At 34.2% G+C, this 27,667-nt stretch overlaps 2 protein-coding genes across 2 annotated transcripts; one reads left to right on the top strand and one right to left on the bottom strand.

Moving 5' to 3' along the window:
• Window positions 1-4,130: 4,130 nt before the first annotated feature.
• Window positions 4,131-9,920, top strand: LOC102592497 (serine/threonine-protein kinase SRK2I-like). Its single transcript, XM_006338162.2, has 9 exons — window positions 4,131-4,620; window positions 6,377-6,451; window positions 6,533-6,634; window positions 6,718-6,771; window positions 6,874-6,966; window positions 7,096-7,188; window positions 8,509-8,613; window positions 8,702-8,800; window positions 9,253-9,920. The coding sequence occupies exons 1-9, from the start codon at window positions 4,453-4,455 to the stop codon at window positions 9,520-9,522; spliced, it is 1,059 nt and encodes a 352-aa protein (XP_006338224.1). The 5' UTR covers window positions 4,131-4,452; the 3' UTR covers window positions 9,523-9,920.
• Window positions 9,921-10,563: 643 nt separating this feature from the next.
• LOC102592838 (probable disease resistance protein At5g66900) lies at window positions 10,564-15,140 on the bottom strand. Its single transcript, XM_015306274.1, is given in 6 exon segments — window positions 10,564-11,884; window positions 11,998-12,209; window positions 12,648-12,753; window positions 12,756-13,029; window positions 13,236-13,621; window positions 14,274-15,140. Coding segments are annotated over 6 exon segments (2,508 nt in total). The 5' UTR covers window positions 14,971-15,140; the 3' UTR covers window positions 10,564-11,051.
• Window positions 15,141-27,667: the final 12,527 nt, after the last annotated feature.

Consider the following 27,667-nt stretch of genomic DNA (forward strand, 5'->3'; position numbering starts at 1 on the left):
GGGCAATTTTGTACATTTGACATAACTTTAATTTAGGACCATAAGATTCAAAAGTCTTCTTTATTTACTTAAACTCCGTGCCAAGTCAAACCAGGTCATTCTTTGTGAAACGGAGGGAGTATATATATAAGTGAGAAGGCTCTAAGTGCAAAGTTGAATTACCATTTTGCCCATATGTTAAATCATTATAAAATATTAAATATTATGTTAAATTTGTTAGTGACTTTTTGAAGTCCAAATCAGATGTTTTGAAAATTTATTTTGATTCAACATCAAGTACAGTATACGAGGCATCCTTTAAATTCAACATCAAGTATAGTATACGAGACATCCTTTGGAGATGTGACTATTAATATTATCTTTAAATTAACTCCTAAAAATGTAGTATCAATTAGTAGTTCCATTTACATCACAACAGAAAAACTGATATTGGAGGTATGAAGAGGCAGAAGTTACATATGGGAATAAAGGAAGTGGAAAGGCCAAGGGTTGTTTGGATCAATTTTGTGGCTTTATAGTCTTCTATTATGGAAAAAATTCAATCCATTTTGATTAGTTTTCAATGACATTTCAAGATTTTTACTTTGTTATTTTAGATTTTGTTGCACTTGATTATTTGATGTGTTCCAAAGTCAAACGAATACTATGGCATCTGAAACATAACTAGCTCATTCATTATATATGAAATTTATCGAGTACTGATACGTTTTTCTTCATTATAATTTAATTTTTTTCATCTAGATAAGTTAAGGAGTATTTATTTTACTTCATTTTTGTCTTTTCTTTGGTATTATTAGGTGGGTATTGCAGGAAGCATTAGTTGTTTGGTGAAAGTGAACATTTCATATTTTCAATATTTTCTTGCTAGATTTTAAAAAGTTTAGCATATCATTAGTTTTAAGGCAACAAATATTCTTTATATATTATGCATTCACTTAGAGGTCATGGAATTGGAGCTAATTTATTTAAATAAATTTACTAGTACAAATATAAATCATAAAATCAAGAAAATAAACAAAATAACTAAAATGATTTGAGGGATATTTTTATCTTAACATAGACTTATCCCATGGTATTATATCCTATGTATTACTAATACCTCCAAATGGAAGATATTAGTAATACATCATATAATACCATGTAGGAGGTATAACTAATCCATAGGCCCAAATTCCTATCAAACATAGTACTAAATAATACCTTACATAATACATGTACTATTTCTTCTAATGCAGCCTACCAAACGACCCTGTAAATCTGGACTGAAACGGTTGGACAAAATGAAGATTGTTTCTCATATGATAAGACACGGTACAAGTCAGGGCATAGACTTTTTCTACAGCATTCAAAGTAACTCTAAACCATATGCAAAACGAAGGATAACTAAAGAAGTATCTATCTAGCTTAAACTTAAAGCTCAATCCAAAATTTCAAATCCGTTGAGGTTTGATGCACAACCAATTCATTGTTCTGCCTTTATAAAATGTGTAGTAAGTAGTAATGCTACAACGATTCTCGTGAAGCTGGGAAAATGAAACTGTTCTTTCAACTTCTCATCGCATGTTATTATCAAATGGATCCCCTTCAAGGAAAAGAAATTAGAAAACAGTGAGTCAATCAGAGCAGAAATTCCAAAAATAGAAACTGATGATGCAACACACAACTAAACATGGCAACGAACCCTTGCGCAAATAGCAAAGTCCTCTCTATAACAACAACAACAACATACTCAGCGTATGTCCAATATATAACTCGTCTTAAAAACAATAGGCGTTAATAGATGTCAATGTCATTCAGCTGTACAGAGAGCGAATGTGCTTGTCTTCAGTTCATCATCAAGTTATTTTGCTCCCAAATTCTCTAAATAAAGCCGGACTATATATGGCAATTCAGTCTCTACTGTACCAATAAACTTCACAAGATCGATCATCATCAGAGAGCTGGAAGGGAACAATAATTCCTGAATTATGCTGCTTTTCCTTTCTCTTGGGTTCATCTGAATCTATATAGCCAGTAATTAAAAGCAGATTTAAGAAATGTAGCTAACGCTGTTGACAAATAATTCTAGCTAGGAACATACACAACAACTAACCCTTTACAATTTGAAATAAAGCAGCTGCAAGAATAAACACTATCACTGATCGGATCGATATCTAGAGATTAAGCAAGTTCTTAGCATTTTGGCGAGGCTATAAACAAATTAAAGCTACTGCAACAGACATAACATTGTCCAAGTACCTTCATCCTCATCCTGCTTCCGCCACTTTTCCTTTGCTGATCCAAAAAAGCTGTTATTTTGTAAATCTGGACAAGTTTCACAAAGAATCGCTTTTTTGGCCCGACAAATCATCAATTATTCAAAAATCCTCCTCGAGTTTCCAAATTTGGGCTTGCTGAGGATCGAACTCGGCCAGACTTGATTGCTCCATCTTTCCAACGCAAGTCAAAGAAGCTCACTCGCTAAAATAGTGCATTAAAATTATTTTTACCTATTATTTTTTTCAGATTTATATAATACTAAAGAATTTCAACGAGTCTACGATAAAAGATATTTTAATTAACTATGTAGACCGAAACAAATGTGGGATAAATACACCTACCAAAAGATCTATAAGCCTCTTGTCCACACACAATAGCTTTGCTATTTTACCAATATTGTCGAACGTAACAAACTTATATATTATAGTAATATACATATAAAATTAACATAAAAATAGTAGATGAAGCTACTGAAAAAATACACAACTTCAAAGCTTGACTAATATTTAGACAGAGTTCTAGGTGACCTAACCTTTCTGCTATGACTCACCATTGATCTTCCTACTTTTCAATTGTTCACACTGGATTTGGAAAATGAAAGATCAATCAAAAGCTATTACATGTATTGTTAAGAAATTTATTACTCTTTTTATTAAATATATATATATATAAATTATATATATCTTGAAAACTGAAAGTTGTTATTTGAAGTCATCCACACTAACAATAAAATGATTTCACTTTCACACGTCTAATCGATAATTCATGGTGCTAAGGAGGTAATATTCAAGAAAAGAATTCTCATATATCAGCAATCTCAACGTCAACAAAACAAAAAATAATAACTTCTCATTCGATAAACAAGTCCGATCCAAAGTTTTTCAGGAGAATTTTAAAAACTTAAATTTATTTTGATACTTAAATTCACATTAAAAAATTTCACTCATGACATACAGTAATTTCTAACAACATCAACAAATGCAGAGACTGAGCATAATATGCCTCTTTAACTCAAAACGAGGGTCACCTCAAAATGCACCATAATATGCATTTAGTTGTCATATAAAATCATACTTGAAACAAATTTTGAATATTATTTGCATGTTATGATTCATTTGATTTTCACTAATCACCTCAAGCACAACTGTTCCAAGCTTGTAGGAATCTTGATGCTAGTGACGATATCGATCGTGATCTTAATACGGAGCTAGAACTGCTAACTAAGATGAATGGGCTAATTGTGGATATGATGCGGAGATGGAGATATAGGCTAGCTAAATGCCCTCAAATCCGTGTACGAAACCGTGCTGATACCATACTATTGAAGGCGGAAGTCCCGGTATGACTTGCCTAGCTAGTGCTTCCTAGCTAACTATACTAAATGAATATCCGTTGTCCATCCCCAATCTTACGTAGGGAGAGGCGAAAATTTTAAATATAAAAAAAAACAAAGTCAAAAAAGATTCAACATATATCATATATACATAAAAAAAAAAAAAAACTCAATAATAATCAAATATAATAATATAATACTTCATAATAGAAATTTTTCAAACCCCCTCAATCCTTACTATCTCTATCCCGATCCCTATTACACAAAACTGACCAACAGAAAGCGCAAAAATTAATATAAAAAGAAAAAAGAGATAAAAAAAAGAGAGAAAGACAAAAGTGGGGTAAATACAAGGAACATCTATTCAGTTGCTATCGCAACTAGCAAATAAAAACAATTTTTAATGGATAGGATTTCCTCAAACGACGTCGTTCCCAGCGTCCATCTTATCAAAACGACGGCGTTCTATTCTTCTCTTACCAACTTCTCGTCACTTTCTTCTTCCTCAATCCATTTCAACTGTTGCAGAGAGAGAGAAAGAGATTATAAATAATTAAATAAACAGAAGATATTTTCATTACTTTGCCGACCATACATAAAATATCTTTCCCCAAAAACTTCATTACCGGAAAAAGGTCAAAAAGTACGAAAAAACCACCGCCTTTCTCCATCATTTCTTCACATATACCTCTTATCTGAGGCTAAAATTGACTTATCACTTCTCGGTGTGTTGGTTGGTCAACCGATAATCTTCAGCTCCGATCACCAGTTCCGGTAACTGGTAGCCATTTGTGAGAAAGCTCTGGGATTTAAATCGAGCTTCGAGCTTAGTTTGAGTTGAATCTGAGGTAGCAAACGAAATGGATCGAGGTCCCGGACCGTGTATGGATATGCCGATCATGCACGATAGTGACAGGTACGATTTTGTCAGAGATATCGGGTCGGGTAACTTTGGCGTTGCGAGGTTGATGACAGATAAGCAGACTAAAGAGCTAGTTGCTGTCAAGTATATCGAAAGAGGCGATAAGGTAGTTCCCTGGGTAAAATTTGGATTTATAGAATTAGTATTAGCTGCTCTTGGTAAGATATTTTTGTGCAATCAATGTTTCAAATTTGGGTTGTATTCTTTCTTTGCAAACCTTGCCTAGATAATCAGATGAATGCAAGTTTGGTCGGTTCGTTTTATATAGAAAGTTCTAAATTATACTTTACTTTAATTATTACCAAGTGCAGATGAACATTGGGAATATTGGTACTCTGCACTTGTAATCTTAGATCTGCCTTTAATAAATTGTGAATGTTAAATGAGGTCGTTCATTGGTGGGAGTTTCCGGAACTACTTTTTAGCAGATTTATTTATAGCAGGATAGTTGTGACAAGTTCGTTGAACTCTTTAACAGAATAAGAACATTGATCATTTACTGCTGTTTTGGGTAACTATCAAAATGGTTATCTAAAAGAGGCTGATTTTGCTTCAACTTTGTATTCTGGTAGGTGTAATAACATGTACCACTTGGTAATTTTTTGTAACACTGGGTGCTAATCAATTTACTGCTCTAACTATCTGGGAAAGGTACTACTTTGAGAAATCTTCTGGCTGGTTTGTCAAGAAAAGTAAACCTGGACTTAACTCGATTCCAGAAGCTATAACTCAAGAGGTGAAAATTGTGCAAAGATGATACAAAGAGACTACAACTCATACCACAATAAATACTAGGTGATTTCTTCCTATTTGTCCAAGTTTTGATAGACAGAGTTACCCGATACATGTATTTGTGTGAGGTCGCAGGTACCTTGTGGAATTAGTCGAGGTGCACGCAAGTTGGCATGACATCTCTTATATAAAAAAAGAGAGACTACAACTCATACCCCTCAAGTTCTCAACAACTGTGAGACTTTATGACACTGATCCCCACACCTAGGACTATATATTTGGAGCGCAAGTAATGTAAATGTCAGTCCAGCATTGAATATCAAACATCATGGATGAGTCTGGCTCTGGTTCCTGTTCAAAAGTTGGACTTAACTCAACAAGAGTAGTTAGTGCAAGAGATGAGGATAGAACAAAACCATATAGAGAGACTGTAACTCACACCCACAAATGGTTGGGCCTCTAACATGGCTTGAGCATATTTAGACAATAAGTGCGTATGGAACCCTCGTACACTCATATTTGTGAATTTATTAGACATTCCCATATGTAGATAATCTGAGGAATGGACAGTATTACAGTAAAGTTATTACAGTAAAATAAGTTATTCCAGTGGATTTTTAGACGCAAAATGCGTCAACTGTAATTGTGGTGTATGGTCTTCCAGGCTGTATTCATGCATTTCTATTTAGGTATTACTGGTTAACTGTAATCATGTGCCTACAGCCATGTTTTGCCTTAAGTTACTTGTGCTTTAACATGTTTATATTCTTTCTTGACCTGCAGTTACTATAATTTGTGTTTCTACAACCAAAAAGATCTATTTGATATTTCTAATCATATGTTTTGCTCTTTATGCAAAATAATTGCAACAAAATAACAATAATGAAATAAATAAACAAATAAAACTATAATCATTGATGAAACTTTGTATTGGATTGTACTCCAATGCTTAAATGTGACATGGTCTACTGCTTGCAATTGTAGACCTTTTAATGGAGCAACTGCTAGTCTCTCCCTTCGACACATTAGATGAAAGGATCAATTCAACAGTATGATGACAAGTTAGTTGTGGATATTATATCAGCTCCATATAACACTGCTCATTTCTTCTCCCATCTTCTGGCTTGCAGATAGATGAAAACGTTCAGCGGGAGATAATCAATCACAGGTCCCTGAGGCATCCTAACATAATTAGGTTCAAAGAGGTTTGCTATTGACTACCCCTTTAGATCCTAGATAGGTGGTTATACATGTATGACTGGTTTTTGCTTGAAATTTTACTCTAGGTGATTCTGACGCCAACTCATCTCGCTATTGTGATGGAGTATGCATCTGGTGGGGAGCTTTTTGAGAGAATTTCTAATGCAGGGCGCTTCAATGAGGATGAGGTATTTAATCTGCTAATATTATAAGAACACTGTGGTTACAGCTGTGCGAGATTTATGAGGTTACATAATCTCTTCCTGCACAGGCTCGCTTCTTCTTCCAGCAACTTATATCTGGTGTTAGCTACTGTCACTCCATGGTAAGGACTTCCCTGAAATATTTTCTCAGTTTCTTTCAGTTTATTAAATGTGGAGATCTTGGAAATTTATTCAGCATGTTTGTGTTCTATTTCTTCTTGAAGCAAGTATGTCATCGGGACTTGAAGCTGGAAAATACATTGCTTGATGGAAGCCCTGCTCCTCGGCTAAAAATTTGTGATTTTGGGTATTCCAAGGTAATTGGTCCGCCCCATCATTAGCCACTGACAGGACCATCTAGGTGGTCTGAATTCTATACAAAGATGCATATACAGCTGTATACATGTATTCCCCGGTTTCTTAATCATGACTTGCACTTTTTGCAGTCTGCTCTGCTGCATTCACAGCCAAAATCAACTGTGGGAACTCCTGCTTATATTGCACCAGAAGTTCTGTTGAGGAAAGAATATGATGGCAAGGTAAATTGGTTTAATGCGTCAGCACTGTTACTTCATGTAACAAAGTAATAACAGCAAGTACCAATAATTTTTGTTGTGGAATTGTCTTTTCTGATGCATATGAATCCTTCTTGCACTTCTGATTTGGGCTTTTATTTGACTGACATTTACTTGTTGTCTTGTCTGGAATGTCCAGCTGAGTATGCTTCTTGTCCGCCAAAAGAGGGCAGATGGTTTTCGTGATGAACAGAGGCATAAGTGGATTCAGTAGATTACTTTACTTGACCCCCCTTCCATTAGTGTGCTCCAAAAAGGAGGAGCAAATAGGATAGGAGTGTGCACAGGTTCGCCACTGGACTCTTGCCCTCCGAAAAAAGAAAGAAAGAAGAATGAATAGATTATGAAATTTAAGCAATCTTAAAGGTGCCTAAGGGAGCTTATAAAACTACATATCTGGGTGACTGAAATATAAAGAAAGCTGAAACTAATTAAAGGAGCATTTGTGGCCCATTTCGCTTGAGGCCGCATTATGTTGGGGTAAGCAATCTTGTATTTCCAGCTGTCTAGGTTCATATCCTTTTTGGGGTTTTGACCTCATCTCCACACAATAGCTAGTCCAGTCCTGTTATTTGTAGTTATGCTATATACGTAATAGCGAGGTTCAAGAAGTTGGGAAATTCTGTTCAGAAAAATGAATCACAGTTATAAATTCAGAAACAAAACCTTGCTATTTCTGAACCTAAGTTCCAAGGGACTAGATTCTGTTAGCGCTGGCCATTTGGACAACCTCTAATGTTGGTTCCTCTTAACCAACCTTGTCAAAGTGTAACATAAAAAAATAGACCTTGTGTGTGTTTATATAGTGAAGGGATGCTGCGTTTCTGATGGAGGAAAAGTGGAAGGACGAACTCTTCTATTGCAGAGAAGTCACAAAACAAAGTAATGTAACTAGAATCTACCTCAACTTTCTCTGTAACTAACTTATGTAGGTTTGTGATGGCTTAAATAGTAAAGGATATTTCTGTTGCCGGATTTAAGGTATCTGGTGGGTTTTACTTTATAAAGCAAGTTACATGGGAATTTGTTTATATTCTAGTTATGAAATTTTGTTTTGTGACTTCTGGCTATAAAAGATTAGTTTGGTTACCATCCATGAATTTTACCCTCAACCATGGCCTTGTAACATATGTGTCAAGTCTTTTTTCTCTCTAGGATGTTAACACCTCATTCTAAGTACATCTTTAATTTGTATTTTGATGTGTTGAGTACTTGCTGTTTATCAATTATGGTTGCTTACTTTTGCACTTTACAGGAGAATATCACTGATTGTTTTTATTTCAGATTGCAGATGTCTGGTCGTGTGGAGTGACATTGTATGTCATGTTAATGGGTGCTTACCCGTTTGAGGATCCTGATGAACCAAAAGATTTTCGGAAGACGATCAATGTACATCTTTATCATTGTCATGATTTTGTTCCAATTTCTTGTGGATTTTTTATTACAATAAAATTTTATCTACTTTTTTGCTACACAGAGAATCCTGAGCGTGCAGTATTCTGTTCCTGAGAACATTCAGATATCTGAGGAATGTCGCCACTTAATCTCAAGGATCTTTGTTGGAGATCCGGCACAGGTTAGTGAGGTTTTAAGAGTAATCAGTACACAGAAGTGAGTAGATGGAGTTTTGGAATGTTTCTGTTGTGATTGCTTTTGGACTTCAATTATGATCTGAACCAATCTTGCCTATTGTTGTAGTTGCTGACCACCATCCAATTACATTGTATTTAAGGCATCTCTTTAAATATGTTATTCCAAGTTCCTTCTTATACAGATCTGTTTGACTGGCAGGAGGTTGAAGAATATAATTTGACTAGTGTATTGTACTTGTAATAGTAGGAAATATATACACTAGTTATAGGAACTTAAACTGGGAAGAGGAGAACAATCACCAGAATTTTGTAGTTTCTTTAGGTGTGAAAAACATTTTGAGATATTGCAAAAAGGGTGTAACATAGTAGTCTTGAAGATAATATAGATTGTAGTTGTCACTTATGCTTAAGTTATCTTCCTTTGCACATGGCACAGAGGATCACAATGCCTGAAATCAGAAATCATGTATGGTTTTTAAAGAATCTTCCAGCGGACTTAATAGACGATAAGATGATTAGTGACCAGTTTGAAGAACCCGATCAACCAATGCAGAGCATTGATACGATCATGCAAATAATCTCAGAGGCAACAGTACCACCAATTGGCTTGTATAACTTGGAAATGATGGATGATGACATGGATGACTTGGATTCAGAGCCTGATCTTGATATTGATAGCAGCGGGGAGATCATATATGCAATGTGAGTGCATGCCATGCTTGTGAAAGGAAGTTGTATCTGCAATCTTACGAGAACATTTCTGGACTTGTTGGTGTGCAAAGCTTAGAGATTGTTGAATGCTCAGTAACAAGAACATGGGGGTATTTACAATGTTTGTAATTAGTCTAGTTCTTATCCTGGAAGGGGCTTTTAGTATGCCCATGAATTATTTCTTCTATCAGCATAGGAGGAATTGGCTGAAAAGTAATGGAGTTTCCATACTTGAGTTCATAATCTTTTTATAATGTCATACAATGTTGTTATGCATTTGTGTCAAACAAATCATGTGCTCTTTCTGGTTTTTGTAAGTTAAGATGCTTATAGTCTTAGGGCTTGTGTATGACTATGTTTGTTAGCACAAAATTTCCTCTTGTATAGTTCTAACTAATCCTTCTGGTTGATTTTATATTTCCTTAGTAGTAAAGTGCGTTTTCCCTATAATGGTCAAGTGACATCGAAAGTCTTTAAGACATCTTTTATCGTAAGGTTGTACCATGAGGTGTGTTGGTATAAGAAATTATTGGAGGTAATGATCCTCGAGGAGCACAACAGTAAAAAGCCTCGATTCAAAACTATGTTTGGGTTGATTAATAGAATTCTCACTTCATTTAAGTCAGACTCAGTTCAATATTATGTTACATTTCTCTTGGAAAACAATCTATAACTACACAATCAAATACAGCGAGGAAGGTTCTTTGCTAATGAGTTCTATATTCCTTTCAACAAATAAGCATCTGTTTTACATGCATAAATAGGAATACATCAGGTCCAAAGCCCTACCCAAATTCAATAAAAATCAATATATTAGGTTCCTATTTATAGCCCTTCTAATGTATTGTATCGTATTATATTGTATCATATCCATAATTTAAATGATGAATTTATAAAAAAAAGTAGGATATGAGGTAGAACTACTATGAAAAGGTTTGGTAAGGATAAAATAGAATTATTAAATAATAAGTAAAGACAAAATTAGAAAAAAATATCAAGTTAATGACGCCATCACACCAAATCAATTGTTACCGTCTTTTCATCGTTGCCTAACAATGGATTAAACAATACAATACAATACAATATAATATAGTTTTTAAGTAACAATCAAAACAAACATTATATTTAAATTAAAAATACAATACAATATAATGGATAACAACCATCCAAACAACGTGTAGAGTTTAAACTTACATCAGTCTGTTTGTGCTACTAGCTTTTCCGCATTCCAACTCTTAGTGACAGCTCCTAATAACCAATCTTGAGCTGCATCTTTCCAAATTCACTGGAAACAATGTTGGATGAAATTATTATAACCTTCACCTTTGGCTACTTTCAGCTCGTTTTGTTCTAGTCCGGAAGTCGCTTCAAAAAACATCCATCACTTGTCACTGTTGATTAAGTTAATCCAGTGTTTACTTTGCACTATCCACCCAATTTCAAGTTATTCCAGTGTTTACTTTGCCCTATCCACCCATATTCAAGTTCCACCAAAGTGAGTGCTCCAGCAGCATCTCAGATAAATTATGATCTATGCAGCAAATTCAAATTGACATGTTCCTCCATCACTGTGATTCTCAGATTCTTCAGATGTTCCTTAACGGATTCCCATAAATAGGCTGTTTCTTCATCACATACAACATCTTCCAACTTTACTAGTTTTTGCGGAGAATCGGGCAGCTTATCAATACCCAGGGAACTTCCCATGCAAAGAGTCTGTAAAGAACAGAGTTGATCCATTTCCAATGGCAAGTTGTCCATAGCCACACAATCATACACATCAAGAAATTTCAATTTAATAAGTTTTACTATAGACTTTGGCAACTCAACCAAATTTGTGCAGGAATGAAGCCTTAGTACTTCCAAATTTGTCAACCTCCCAAGCTCTTCCGGAAGGGCAACCAGTTCGTGACAATAACAGATGCTGAGCCTTTTAAGATCAACAAGATCACATATTTCAGCTGGTACTTTTGTTAAATCGCTGCAGTACTCGATATTCATCTCAACGAGTTTTGGCCACATGTAAGGCATCTTGGCAGCAGAGTTCTCAAATGCCACACCGATTTCACACATGTTCAGGGAGATTTTGCGCAAATTTGGTAGCTGCAGATTGGCTGTGAAAATGGATGCAACAGAGATGCGTTCCAAGTTGATTCTCTTAAGATTGAGCAGAGAACAAAGCTGAAAGTTACTCAACTTGGCTGGGAAGAAACCATTGTTTGTCATAACCAGTGTCTTCAATTGGCTCATCTGCTCTATAAAAGGGGGTAAGTTGTAGGTCCTTGTTTCAAAGTTCAACACAAGTACTTCAACTTTAGGAAATCGCACACCATGCCAGTTAGAGGAGAAATCTTTATCTGCAATTCAGATGCATGATGTGGTAATTAAATTGCAGAGACAAGATGAAGCAAATTTACAGAAGACATCTCAATATTTGACCGAAAAGGAGGAGAAGGGATGGATAACAAACCTGTGATAATAGACAGAACCTCCGCTTGAAGTGGTTGAAGTCTTTGTTCAAACCACCACCTAGGAAAATCATTCCCCTTGATGTTGATATATATTCTCATTCTCTCTTCTACCGGCTTCCCATCACACTGGTGGATGACCAGTTCTCTCAGCATATCATGCTGCTGTATGTAATGCAAGTTATGTAAGCCAAGAACTGCTCGTGCATCCTGTCTGTGAATCAGCATGAACTAAGTTTAAATCAGATATTCAAGAAGGTATCTATTCAAGGATATCAGTTAACTTGATAAGTTCAATGATCCGAGACACAGAAGAAGTTGAGTATACACCAAAAAGGTGGAACCAGGATAAAATGAAGGCAGCCACTGTAACGTTCTATTGGTGGAACTCTATGAGTTACTATTATTCTTATCTCATGAAATTTACTGAAATAATTTTCTCCAAAATAATTTAGAAGGTGGAAAAGAATTTTCATGGCTTCAGCACATTAAATATTGACGCACACAAACAGATAGTCAGCAAGTGTGTACATGTGACCATCTAACTCTGTCGCTTCTTGTTTCTCCCGGCTCAACATTTTTCTAGTTTGGTTCCACGCAATATGAAGTAGCAAACACAACACAGTTGCAAGACGAAATTGAAGAGTTATACCTTGCAAGGGCGAGATTAACCAGGTTTTGTGAAGAAAGTTTAAGGAAGATGGCCATTGCATTGATGCCTTCTTCATCTAGATTGTATCGTTCCACCCACATATCCAAAGAGCAGCAGGATGAATTCTATGATCTTCAGGAAATGATCCTAAATCAAGGTAGCAGTCTCTTAATGTAGTTGATTCTCTGCTGTAAAGAGCTTTTTCATCCAAGGCATCAATGCTGGCTTGCAAAGAACGAAGAAGATCATTCTCAGTAGGGAAGAGAATTTGCCTTTTAGACTGCATCATTACTCTGTCAAACCATATCACCTCGGACTGGCCACATAATGAATGGCCTACAACTCTAAGAGCCAGTGGAAAACCGCCACAACTTCTCACCACCTGCCATTGCATTCCATCATTTAGATCCACAAAGCAGAGAAATTTATAAAGTTGTATGAATTCGGGAACTGTATATTTACAAAGATGCATTTTCACTCTCTAACGTTTCTAGCACATGCACAATAGCATTTTACATATACATTTCACATGTATTCATAACTAAAGAATTAGTCAAAAGACCTTTGTAAATGAAGATACCCTTTTACCTTATCAACAAGATCACGTCGCACATCAGGGATGCCATCTTTAAAAGCTGAAGTGCAGAAGAGATGTTTTGCATCCTCCTCGCTCAAAACCTTTAATTTATATGTATCAAATTTTGGGAACACAAATCTCGAAGTGACCAAAATCTTAAAATCAGGTATCTGTAATTTAAGATGATCGATGACGGACTCTGATTCAGACCAAACATCATCAAGCACCAGTAATATTGGTTGAGAAATTCTCCTAAAGAGGTTATTGAGTTGGCAGATTGCATCGCCCTCGGTAGCAAACTCTGGGTAGCCGTTCTTCTCAAAGATTTTCCCAACAATGCGATTGATGTTTGGTGTTTTGGTAACAGTGACAAAAAAGATGTTGTCCCTGTATATGGCTATTAAGAGACAATTAGATCAAATATGCTGAAAATCAGCAAGAAGCTTAATATAACAAAAGAACATGATACAGCATTAATATTAACTAGTCTTGCCATAATTTCAATAATCTGCATAGCCAATAAGTGGAATCACAAGAAAAATAATCTACTATATTTTTCCTTTTATGGGGTCAGCAAGCTAGTCTTTAGGTATGAAGGGCTTTCTTCCACACACATCAAAAGCATATTGTGACACCAGTGAAAAAGGAAAAGTTATACAACTGTATCATAGACAGAGTAAATCGCAACCCAGAACACAATTTATATTTTCGTTGCCTAACAAGAAAACACAACCTTATGTTGGTGCCTAACAAGAAAACACAACCATATGTTCGTGTGAAGTATTTTTGGTTCCTATCATCCTATGCAATCATAAAATTAAAACACATACATCAAAATTCAACTGATAAACCGACATAGTAAGAATGATAAAGTCAAAAGGAAATTGATCCAGGCAGCCTTTAAGCTCTTGTGATTCGAAGACAAACAGGCGAATTAGCTAACTGAAGTTACAAAGGCATGCATCTTACAAACTAGAAAGGACTAATTTAACAGCAATAACAGTGTAAGATACTAACATTTAACACGGCAAACAATAAATAAGCAATACCTTTGATATCATCCTCTTGACAAAGCTTTGTTGCCAAAGTAGTTTTTCCACAGCCAGGAGGAGCAGAAAGAACCAGCACTTGATCTTTCTCCTGAAGCAGCTTCAATTTCATTTTCAATTCATGAAGTGGGACTTCAAATCCAACCATATAATCAGAAACTTGAGGCACATCAGACAATCCTGAAAACCCAAAACTAGAACCATTCATCCACCCTGAGTTAGACCGTGTAAGTCCAAACTCCGTCAATGAAACATTCCTCAATATCGAGCGAATCTCCTCCAATGTCTTGCTATTTTCAGTAACCTTAACCAGAATCTGTTTATTATCCCTAACAACCTGAATTAAACCGTGTGTCCGGAAGAACTCCACTAGTGAATTTTTCAACTTCGTCAGTTTCCTGGAGTATTTCCACTTCTTCACAAGGTCACCGCGTTTAATCTTGGAACACTTGTGGACTAGCTCTTCACCTTCCTTCAGCTGCTTCTTAAACATCTCTATTTCTTCATCTCGGCCGTCTAGGGCCTTGCTTAGCCTCTCAATGTCGGCGAATACTGGTTGTATTTGAACTAAGGTCTGCTCTAAGGTGAGGAATTTGGAACGGAAAGTGGCGATGTGTATGCCAACATCAATAACTGATTTGAGGAGTAGGTCGAAGACTGGACCCAAAGCAGCTCCTCCCACGAGAGCTGCTGCCATTGCTACGTAACACTGCAAAATAGATTATTTTGGGCAAAGTCTTGGTGAAGTGAGTGAAGTATTGTAGTAGATCGTCTTGTACATATTAAGGCATTGATTGGTGAGAAAGATAATTGGAAAAGAGATGGCAATTGGTCGGAAGTTTCGTCCTTAATTGACTTTTGAGGTCGTCGAGTAAACAATCTTTCTTGGATGTGTATAGATAGGGGTGTTCACGGTTTCGATAAAATTGATCCAAATAGAAAAATCGAATCAAATCGATAAAATAAAACCAATTTTATTTGAATTTGGTTTGGTTTGATTTTAGATTTTTGAAAATCGATAGTATTTGATTTGGTTATAATTTTATTAAAAAAATGAAGAAATAACCGAGCCAAACTGATGAATTATATACAAATATTTTATTAATATACGTACTTAATATATTATTTTTATAAATAATTTTAAAGATCTCATATATGTTTTCATTATAATTTCTTTATAATTTACCTATTGAAAGCAAAAATGTCCAAGGCGAACATTTATTTTTATTGATTTCATGTATAAGAGTATCACAATTCTCTGTGGGACTGAAAATATTAATGTCTCTTCCTTCTAAACCAATATAGTGAATTTTAAAGTTTTAATCATAATAAATTCAGTGATAGAAAGTTCAATAATTTCAGTCATTCCAACTACTTTTTTTTTTGTTTTGAATGGATTGTTGTCACTTTTTTCACATTTTGAAAGTATTTTTTCTTTTATTTTTGTGTATGGTTAATAACCGAATAACCAAACCAAACCAAACCAAACCAAAACCGATAACCACCAAACCGATAAATGTATAATTATATTTGATTTGGTTTGGTTTTCATAATTTTAAAACCGATTAAGTTGGTTTGATTTTAATTTTGACCAATAATCAATCCAAACCGACCCGTGAACACCCCTAGATGTGTACATGATAATCCCTCCGTTTCAATTAGCTATTTTTATTTTACTTTTTACTAAAAAATATATCTATTTTTATACTCTATTTAGTAAAGAGAAAAAGTAGGCCACATCAAAATTGAAAATGATAAAAGTATCTAATAACCTCAGAATTGGAGTATAAGAATTTGTACCAAAACCAATTAAATTTTTTTCCTAAAGCTTAAGGGTTCAAGAGCAATTTAAACAATTAAACCAATATAGAAAGTGATTTGACACGTGTTTTTTTTTTTTTGAAGTAGTACACATATTAAGAAAAATATTCAATAACATAATTTAAATCATGTTTTTTACTATTGTCTTTATTGTAAAATTATAAATATAACTGATAAGTAGTACAATTTATTTCCTAAAAAAATATAAAACTTCAGTAATGAGGGTAAATATGAACAATTAAACCAAAATGGAAAAGAGTAATTTGAAGGGTTATTTAAAAAAGAGTAAATTTTAGATTTAGCAAACATAAAAATTATATTTATATGCTATAGTTATAATTTGTATAATTGCGCTCCTTAACAAACTTTATATTTGCTATGACTATTAATCTGTATATTTCAGTATACAAATGGGTCTTGCATTTGTATATTTCGATTTATTTAAATAATTAAACCAATATAGAAAGTAAAAACCTTGAAATCAATTTATTTATTATACTAATAATCAAGTAAAAACAAACTAAAATATATACCGATTACTCGTTTTTTTTCTTTTTCTTCTCCGGTAGCTTGCTCTTCATTTTTTTCACCCTTTCCGCTATGGCGGAGTAATACTTGTGACATCTCTCCATCACAGCCCTGTTATATATTTGGCATCGTACCCTTACTCGCTGCCCCAAGTCCTTAATCCTGTCTTCATATTTCACATATACCACTGGTACAGTCATCCCCACCACAATCCCTGCATTACGTACCATATATATATATATATATACACTCCTTAAACACACAACTAATATAGAACTGGAATATAGGTAGGTAAATTAGTATAGAACTGAATCAACTGATTATTACTAGTTATTTTAATTATATAAGTAGTAGTGAGTACCAATGTAGAGAAGCGTAAGGAAATCAAAGTAACTTGCCACAACCGAAAGCAATCCCAAAGAAGCTACAGTCCCAGCAAAGACGAACCACTCTCTCTCGGTGCTCACGCTAAACAGAAACTGAAGTTAATGAAGATTAGAACTAGAGAAAGAGTAGAAGAAGAATAAGAAGAAATAGACGAGGAAGAAGAAGAAGAACCAATCTGTTATAGAAGCTTATATCTGAGAGTTATAAGATCTCTCACAATTCTCTTATTGATTCATTGAAATAAATGAGTACAAGAGTGATTATATATATACAACACTTTTGGAACTTAGTTAGTTAGAGCTCCTAACTAACTTTTGGATAGGTAGTTATGTAACCAACTAACTAACTTATACACTTCCTATTTTGAATATTGAACTAACAATTTGCTCACTAATCTTAACACTCCCCCTCAAGCTTGGAAGTGAAAATATGTTCTGAACTCCAAGCTTGGAACTGAGCAACTGATGTTGAATTTTAGTCAACCCTTTTGTAAGCATATCAGCTGGTTGTTCATGTGTAGGAGTGTACTTGGTACATATTATTCCTTGTACAATTTTTTCCCTTATGAAGTGGCAGTCTATCTCAATGTGTTTTGTCCTTTCATGATACACAGGATTAGCAGCTAACAAGATGGCTGCTTTACTGTCTGTGCCTACTCGGTTTATGCATTTCAATCCCTAAGTCTTTTAATAGCCCCAGCATCCAGATGATTTCTGTTACAGTTGTAGCTATACTCCTGTACTCAGCTTCTGCTGAGCTTTTAGAAACAGTAGATTGTTTCTTAGACTTCCATGACACCACTGAGTTACCAAACTTGATAAAATACCCTGTTACAGACTTCCTTGTAAGAGGACAAGATGCCTAGTCAGCATCACAAAAAACTGTGAGATTGGTATCTTGAATGCTGGATAATAATATCCCTTGACCTGGCTGACCTTTTATGTATCTAACAATCCTTAAAGCTGCTTCCATATGAGTCTTTTTAGGTTGTTGTAAAAACTGACTCAAAGTTTGCACTCCAAATGCAATATCAGGCCTTGTCATAGTGAGGTATAGTAGCTTTCCTATCAGTCTCTGATATAGGCTTTGATCAGCTGGAGGATCTTCTTGTACATTCTCTGAATTGAAGTGATCATCATATTGTCTTGAGCTTAGCTTGTTGTTATTGTCAATAGGAGTTACTGCTGGTTTTGCATTTCCCAGTTCTGTTTCAGAAATGAGTTCTAACGCATACTTCCTCTGATGCATCAGTATACCCTTACTTGATCTGGCAAACTCAATCCCCAGAAAAAACCTTAACTCTCCTAAGTCCTTCATCTTGAAGGTTTGATTCAGTTTGGCTTTTGTTTCTTCAATGAGCTGAACACTGCTTCCTGTAATTAACATATCATCCACATATATGAAAACAAACACTGACCCTATTGATGTTTGCTTGATAAACAAAGAGTGATCATTTTCACTCTGCTTGAACCCAAACCTTAACAATGCCTCAGACAACTTTGCATTCCACTGTCTGGGAGGCTGTTTCAATCCATATAGGGATTTAGTGAGTTTACATACTTTATTCTCCCCTTGACTCTCAAATCCCTGAGGTAATTGCATATAGATTTCACCAGGTAAGTCTCCTTGAAGAAATGCATTAAATACATCCATTTGATGTATCTGCCAGTGTTGTTGTGCAGCAATAGCCAAGACAGTCCTAACAGTCTTCATCTTTACAACAGGACTGAAGGTTTCTTGATAATCTATACCTTCTTTTTGGCTGTACCCCTTTGCCACCAACCTTGCCTTGAACCTTTCAACCTCTCCATTAGATTTGTACTTAACTTTGAATATCCATCTGCAACCTATAGGTGTTTTTCCATCAGGAAGCTCAACTACTTCCCAAGTATGATTATCTTGCAGTGCCTTTATCTCAACATTCATTGCCTCAGTCCACTTAGCATCAGATGCTGCCTCCTTGTAAGACTGTGGTTCTGTCACACTTGACATCTTTGCTAGATACGCCTGATAGGTAGGATTAACATTGTTGTATGACACATATTTATCCAAACTGTAAGGTCCTTCATGGATGTTTAGTGACACAAAATCTTTTAACCATAACGGAGGTTTGGTTCCTCTTCCTGATTTCCTCACTTCAGTTTGAGATATCTGTTCTGCTTGTATATCCTCATATACATTTGTTTGTTGTAGGTTGGTAGAAGCCTCCACCTCAGCATTTTCAACTTGTTCTTGAGGCAGTAACTCAACTTGAGAATTATGCTGTGAACATGTTGCTATTGACACTTCTTTTAGATCATCCACTTCATGATTTATACCAGTGTATGTAAAAATAGGAACTGAATCCTTGGACTTGAGTTTGAATGGAAAAACATCTTCCTGAAACACTACATCCATGTTGACAGAAAACACATTATTAGCTAGATCATATACCACATATCCTTTTTGAGTCTCAGCATATCCCAGGAAAACACAAGTTGTAGACCTGGGCTTCAACTTGTCTAACTCATTTACTCTCTTAGCAAAACATAGACATCATAACACCCTTAACTGATGCAAAGAAGGTTTGTTGGGGTGTGTAAGCACATGAAGTTTGATGTATTATGCCTAACTCTTTGAACAACTCAGAACAGTTTGTATTCACAAATTCAGTACCATTATCACTTCTTATAACCTTCACTTGCTTATTGAATTGAGTCTTTATGTAAGTCAAATAAGTTTTCAGCATTGTACACACATAAGACTTCATTCTTAACAGGAACACCTAAGTCATTCTAGAGTAGTCATCTACAATAGTTAAGAAGTATTTGAAACCATCAAATGTAGGTTTTTTATAAGGACCCCACAAATCCATATGTAGAAAATCAAATGTACTCAAGCTTCTAGAAGTACTAATAGAAAATGACATTCTAGCTTGTTTGGCACAAGGACATACAGTACATTTACTTATATACTTTGTAATATCCTCCAGACTAGTATTTAACAACTTCTTAAGCTTTGAACTAGAACTATGCCCAAGCCTTTTATGTAGTAACTGAATATCTATTTTCTCAGTCTGTCTATCACTGTGCTCAGAATATCTTGCTGACAATACAACATCATCTTCTTTATCTATTCTGTTGGATAAAATGTACAATCCTCCATCCTCTTTACCAATCATCTTCACCTTTCCACTGAAGAGTTCCTGAACCAAACAAAAGTCAGGAAAAAAAGATGCAGAACAATTCAACTCCTTGGTTAGTTTAGCAACAGATAATAGATTAAACTTGAACTGAGGAATATAAAATACTCTTGAAACTGTGTTCTTCCCATCTAGTGCGCTAGAACCTAGATGTGTTACCAAGGCTTAATCACCATTTGGAAGATGTACTTTCTTGGGATTCTCAACTTTAGATATAGACTGATTTTTTAAGAGACTCAGGTCAACCACAACATGATTTGTGGCTCCTGTATCTATTATCCATCCTGAACTGTGACTCTAACTTCTTGAAGTAGGATTCGTACCTGCTGCATTTACACAATGTGAAACCTCTGACTTCTTGTCAAGGAATTGCAAGACCTGATTATATTGCTCCCTAGTCAATGTACAGGATTCCAGCTGATTCTGATGTGGTAGTTTAACCTCTCCATCACACCTCAACTGTCCATTTCCTGCATCACTTGCATTTGACCTCACTCCATCATCAGACCTTAACCTCAACCCATCCTCATATTCACCAGTTACATTATATGCAGAACTACTTACTCCCTTCTTTTTTAACTTAAAATCCTGTGGATATCCAATGATCTTGTAACAATTTTCCCTTGTATGTCCTTTAATTTTGCAGAAATCACACACAAGATTATATCCCTTCTTGAACCTATTTTGAGTTCCACTTGTCCTTGAGTACATAACAGCATCAAAAGACCTTTGTAGACTCGCTGGACCAGTACCCAACACTCCTGCATTAGTTACAACAGACCTTTGACTTTCATCTCTTAAGATCATAGAATAAACTTGATTAACCCTAGGTACTGGTTTCAGCATCAGAATTTGACTTCTTGCTTGCAGATATGAGTCATTCAATCCCATGAGAAACTGAAACAACTTCAACTTTTGATGATGCACACTATATTCCTTTGACCCCTCACAAGAACATCCTGGGATTGGAACTAGAGCTTCAAACTCTCCCCACAGTCCTTTGAGTTTAGAATAGTACACAGAAACAGAACTGGTGCCTTGACTTAAGGTGGCAATTTCTTTATGAAGATTAAATGTTCTTGATCCATCCACCTTGTTGAATCTTTCGAACAAGTCATCCCATACAACTTTAGCACTTGAAGCATACATTATGCCTCCTAACAAGCTCTTTGAAACATAATTCATGATCCAAGACAGAACTATGGCATTGACTCTTTCCCAATTGCCCTCTAGCCCTGGAAACATTTCCTTTTTACAAGATCCATCAACCATTCCCAGTTTGTTTCTTCCTAGCAATGCAATCTTCATTGATCTAAACCAAACTGAATAGTTTTCCACTCCAGTTAACTGAAACGAAATTATTTGTATCCCACTTACATCAGAAGAGTGCAAGAACAATGGGTGATTGTGATCAATCACAGCTACAGCTCCTCCATTGGTACTAGTGGCTTGACCTTGAGAATCAGCAGAATTTGGTGCCATTTCTTGAACCAACTTCGAACCTTCGAATCTGTATTAATGTCAATTGAGAAAAACTTGCGAAATTCCAGAATCAAGCAATGAATCTCTTGCTTGAAAGCTTTGATACCATGAAGTTAATGAAGATTAGAACTAGAGAAAGAGTAGAAGAAGAATAAGAAGAAATAGACGAGGAAGAAGAAGAAGAACCAATCTGTTATAGAAGCTTATATCTGAGAGTTATAAGATCTCTCACAATTCTCTTATTGATTCATTGAAATAAATGAGTACAAGAGTGATTATATATATACAACATTTTTGGAACTTAGTTAGTTAGAGCTCCTAACTAACTTTTGGATAGATAGTTATGTAACCAACTAACTAACTTATACCCTTCCTATTTTGAATATTGAACTAACTAATTTGCTCACTAATCTTAACAGAAACCTTAGGTTTTTCTCAACCAATTCACGATATTTGGTGCTTGCTTCCACAACTGATTCATCGCTTATGTACATCCTTGACATGTCCAGTGGCTCTCTGCAAAAAAATATTATATCACCGCATTGTTAGCTGCTTCTCATGTTCATAAGAGGGGAAAAGCACTCTTTAGGTCCATTCAAGTAGTAGCCTAATGCCAACGCTAGTTTCACAATGACCAAAAATAGTGAAATAGAGCAGTACTATTTCTGTCAATTGATCACTTTAATTATAATAAGTGTACTTTCCAGCCCGGAAAAATTGTCACAAAAATTAACTGACGTCACTTGAATCCCACATAACATAAAGCATTTATGTTAAAAGGAGAAAATAAAGAAAAGCTTAAGCGGTAGCTTACTTTCCCCCGAGCATATGTATGTTACCCAATAAAAAGGTGAAAGCGATCACAGACATGGCGATCCATGAAAACAGCGTTATAAAGGTCAATCCATAGACTTCAACTGCCAGCCATATCGCTGTAGCTGCTAATAGTGCAACAACACTATAACTCTTCCTCTTCCATAAAATTACATCTCTGAAAATATATATAACATTCATCTTAATTAGCAACTTCAATTGCACCAGCCGATCGAGGTGGAAAAAAAAAGGTGAAGGACAAATGTCATAGGTAGGCTTTAGCATATGTTTTTGGCCCAAAACATAAATATGTTGCGCGACAAATTCATTACTTATATACAAAAATTAAATTCAGAACCAAATTACTAACCAAGAATGCATAAATTGTAGTTAATATAATTCCTCGATTCTCAAATATTAGGATTAAGTTATATAAAATGCTAGTGTTATCATTTTCAACATGTAAGACTATGGATTAAAGCTTTAAAAAAAAAGAGATTTAGTTGAAATCAGATTAAAATATCCTGAAATTACAATTTTACTCAGGAAATATGAAGTGCTGGACTATAAACCTGTACTAGTTTTGCCAACATCAGGTGTTGGAGAGGCTGTTGAAGTCTGCAGGTTGGACTCTGCAAAGAAACAAAAAAAATTACTGTATTAGAGAAAAAGGCACAATTCAAGAAGGAAATCTATCGAATTATATTAACCTGAATGGTTTTCAAGCTGAGGAGTTGGTGAAGGTGGGGGAGAATCTGTAGAAGTAGTACTCTGCATGTTGAAGGGTGGAATTGTTAAGAGGAATTGGAGAAATGTGAAGGTCAATTTTTGAAGAGTCAGGCATTCGAGATAAACACATAACAACAGATGGGAAGGAAACGTGGAGGGCATGCAGGGATTGTTATCTCAATGGGCTGCTTCTAACTAAAAAGCCATTATATGTCGTAAGAATGGCCTGGCTAGCTATATTGAGGAAATGTTATCGAGTTAAAAAAACAAGATAACTGAAAAATGGATACTACTTTTAGTCCATATTAACTGATATAGTTGCGACTTTTTTTCTTATTTCAGTATTGAAAGTTTTAAGAGATAATTAATAAGGTAATAGTGAAAAATAATCTTTTAGTTTTATTCTTAAATATTTTTCTTAAGAATGTGTTATACTCCAATAATTTACGCTTAATATGAATGAAGGGAGTAATTTTTAGTGTGGAGTTAAAATGACTCAGTCATGACATATTTGAATATATGATTATTTTTCAATTACAAACTTTAAACCTGGCTATTCGTGAACTTTCCCCATATATGCCATGCAAGGATATTTAGGGCCTGATAAATGGCCCAGTCCGTAGCACAAATGGTTTTCCAACTCCTAAAGGCCTGTACAAATCCAAAGCTGCGTCAAGACTCGAGATGTTTTGAAAATATAATTACGTGTGTTTGCTATAGTTTGTTTGGAATAATATTCTTAACAAAAACAGCCAAGAGTTCTTTTTTAAAGTCCGCTGATATTCCTTTCGTCCCATGTTAGTTGATCATTTCCTTATATCAAGAAATTATAAATAAGAAGATAATTTTACTAATTTACCCCTTAAAAAGTTTCTTGGAAATTTTACAAACAAATGTGGGTATTTTTTTATTAATGCTTTCATGATTTAGTAAAATAGACAACTAATATGAAATAACTATTTTTAGTAAGATGATCAACTAGTATGAGAGAAGAAAGTAGTAAAGAATGTGAAGGCAAAAGAATTTCTTGCATCCAAGTGGTACAATGCAAAATTCCACAAAACTCCAAGTGGAACTTTTTTTCCAAGTGGTACAATGCAAAATTCCACAACCTCAAGTGGAAATCCAAGAAAACGTCGATGACTTTCTCAATAGTATGCCCACATGATGGCCCTTCCAATTGCAACTTAAAAAATATTGAGTATCCAACTTGCTTTGATCGTACTTATTAATTTCCTTTAATTTATTTTTTGGGACTCAAAAAATAACAGGTAACTTTGATGTAAAGGAGCAATAAGATTGAAAAATGTCATTTATTATCTCTCATTTGTACGCTAAATCTTTTATAATTCGATACTTTAATGCGTAAAGGAAACGAAGAGGTGTATTATATCCACATACCTAATAATGAAGAATTACATCGATTTGTTGGTACATGAAATGAAAATTGACCTGACGTTAAAAAGGTTATTATAAATAAATTATAATAAAACTGTAAGGGGGTAATATAATACATTATAGAAAATATCAATATTATGAGATAAAATTTAAGAGGAGATCTCTGATTATTATCCCTTAAAACAAAATCAAAGAGAATAATCTTCAACTTAAAACATTATACTATAAGGAAAAGGCACATCTTCCTTCCTTTTTACCGTGATTTTTTTGTTTTTTTTTTTCCTCCTGTTTTTGCTCCACTTTATTTGTTATATATTTGAATTTATGTCACCCTTATCAATTTTATTTTGTATTATATTTTTAAAAATATTTTTAAAATATTTATATTAAGAATAAAATATGAAGAAAATATTAAAAATAATAATAATTTATTTTTTAAAATAATGAACAATTGCTTACGCTAATTTCTCTCTTTCCACTTTATTTTTCTACCCCTCCTTGCCCTTTTTATTTTAAATTATTTTTTCGAAAAAGGTATTTGGGGTGCCCCCTAAATTGGAAGCATGGCGGTGGGAAAAACCTTTTCCGTGTGGCACCCAACACCTATACAAATCACATGGCTCCCCATCATTCACTACCAAATAATCCCTTTCCAAATTAACTATCCAATTAGGAATAATATTCATTTTAATATTATACTAATTAATCATGATTTTTTTGCCAACCACAATAGTTAATTAATTTCTTTATCTAATTCCTTGTTATAAAAGATTCTGTGAACTCGATAGTTGTTTATTATTGCAAATGATTGTCATTTGCCAGTAATTATGTTAAGTTAAAAGCCAAGCATTAGGATCAGTGATTGAAGCTCTATTTAGGGACACATTGATTAATACTTCTCCATTTATATAATGTCTTTGATTTTAATTTCTGTCTATTATAATGCTGAAAAATAGGGGTGTGTATCGGTCGGTTCGGTTCGGTTATAAGTATTATCGGTTCGGTTTATCGGTTTTTAAATATGCTAAACTGATAGTCAAACCAATAAGATATTTGTTATCGGTTTTCGGTTTATCGGTTTTAGGTCTTTAACGGTTCAGTTTTCGGTTTAACCAATAAGAAAATGCTTTCAAAATAAATATATGACTTATTCAATAATTTGACGCGACATGCATACATCGAAATAATCATTCCAAACGGGACAACAGGACCAACTTGTTGTATTTTGGTCATCACAACAAAGACTTGGTTAATTTTCGATCACCATAATATATAAAACGAGGTCCCCTTTAATGCAATAAAGAGAATCAAATAAAACCAAATCATAGACAAAAGTCAAAACAGTAGCAAATGAGGCCATGCTTATGGTAACTAAATGAAGTTCTAACGTTAATTTAAAAAAAAAAAACACACAATTTGAATTCTTGACGTTAATCAAATTGCAGATATTTACAATCGTGCAAAAGCTAATATTAGTCAATTATAAACTAACTAAAGTAAATAAGTAATAACTAAAAAGTAAAACCTAAAGGTTAAATAACTAAAAGTAGAGAGGAGAGTTAATTGTTAAGTAGTGTTAATTATTGCGTAGGGTATTTTTTTTAATATATTATATATATGTATAACTAAAAATTTAAATAGTAAATTATTATATTCTTAATGGGTTATCGGTTAACCCAATAACCCAATATTAAAAATCAATAACGAACCGATAACCCAATAATTTTTTTTTGTAAAACCATTAAATAACCGTTATTCCAATAACCCAATAACAATAAACCAATAGCAATTTTTTCGATTCGGTTTATCGATCGGTTTGGTTTTTGCACACCTCTCTGAAAAATGCAACTGTTGTTTTTATGATATGTGATGTTTATACAAGAAAGGAAAGATGTTAAAAAAACTAATTATAGTAAAACAATCTATATAGAAGTTCTTGTTAATTGATTACACCAATATTTGTTAATTACCGAGCATAATTTCAATTTTCTCTTTGTCGTATAATCATTTATTCTTTCAACAAGTGAGAACTTCGAATTCAAATTGTTATATTTCTCGTGAGAGCGAGAAAATAAGTCACTAGCCCATATTCTATCTAATTCATCCAAGAGTGGCTGATTACTAACCTACTAGCTAGCTTATGTATTAACTTGGCTCATTTCAATCCAACAATTTTGGATTGGTATTAGCTAACTCAAAATGATCTATGAGAAATATTGTTAAAATGTCTTTAAATGGTTTTTTTTTTAAAAATAAATTGATGTACTATTTATAATCATGATAAAAAAAAATTAAAACTTAATAATAATTGGACAAAGATTTTTACATGTTTTTAAGCTTATTTCAACTTAACTCATTTTGATCCGCTCAAATTCAGCCCTATCCACTAACTTGGCACTTATAGGCTATATCTGTCATATGCAATTGTTATTAGTATAATATATATTTCTAATCCCAATTTAGGCTCGCTCTTTAAAATAATGCTTCTTGAGTTTAAATAGAAACGGGTTCAATTAATTAATTATTTGTTTAAAGAAGTTGACATGAATTGTTCAAATAAAAATAGACCTATATATACTTATTTAGATTCCATAATAAGATAATGAAAATAATGGTTAGACTAGACAATTATTTTTCAATTTAAGTGGATATTTTTAAATACTAAATTAGAAAGTATCAAGATACTCGACAGATAGAAACTGTTGTACTTAGTAGTATTTTACTTGGATCATAATCCTTAGACAGTTCATTATTACTAGTAATATGGGAGGACATTAATTGCTTTGACTTTACTAATCTGCCAAGAGGCAGGAGTCCCTTTGAAATCATTGTAGATTCAACAATTATTTATTACTTATAAAATTTACTCTCTAAATATTATGTTAAAAAATAAATCTTTTTTCGAGAACTATATCGTTAAATAAAATGGTAAGATGTTTATTTTTTTGAAAGTAATTCACCTAAATGAAAATTTACAACAGTAAGATGCATGTTGGCAGACATGCATATGAATCCTTCTTGCACTCATATTCAATTGTTCGAGGAAGAGGTATAT

Source organism: Solanum tuberosum, unplaced genomic scaffold, assembly GCF_000226075.1.
Source record: "Solanum tuberosum cultivar DM 1-3 516 R44 unplaced genomic scaffold, SolTub_3.0 scf00004, whole genome shotgun sequence".
Classification (NCBI taxonomy): domain Eukaryota; kingdom Viridiplantae; phylum Streptophyta; class Magnoliopsida; order Solanales; family Solanaceae; genus Solanum; species Solanum tuberosum.

Coding starts and splice junctions, on each gene's coding strand:
- LOC102592497 (XM_006338162.2), top strand. CDS start 4,453: ATGGATCGAGGTCCCGGACCGTGTATGGATATGCCGATCATGCACGAT. Junction 7,189..8,508: donor GGAAAGAATATGATGGCAAG/GTAAATTGGTTT, acceptor TTTTTATTTCAG/ATTGCAGATGTCTGGTCGTG. Junction 8,801..9,252: donor TTGTTGGAGATCCGGCACAG/GTTAGTGAGGTT, acceptor CACATGGCACAG/AGGATCACAATGCCTGAAAT.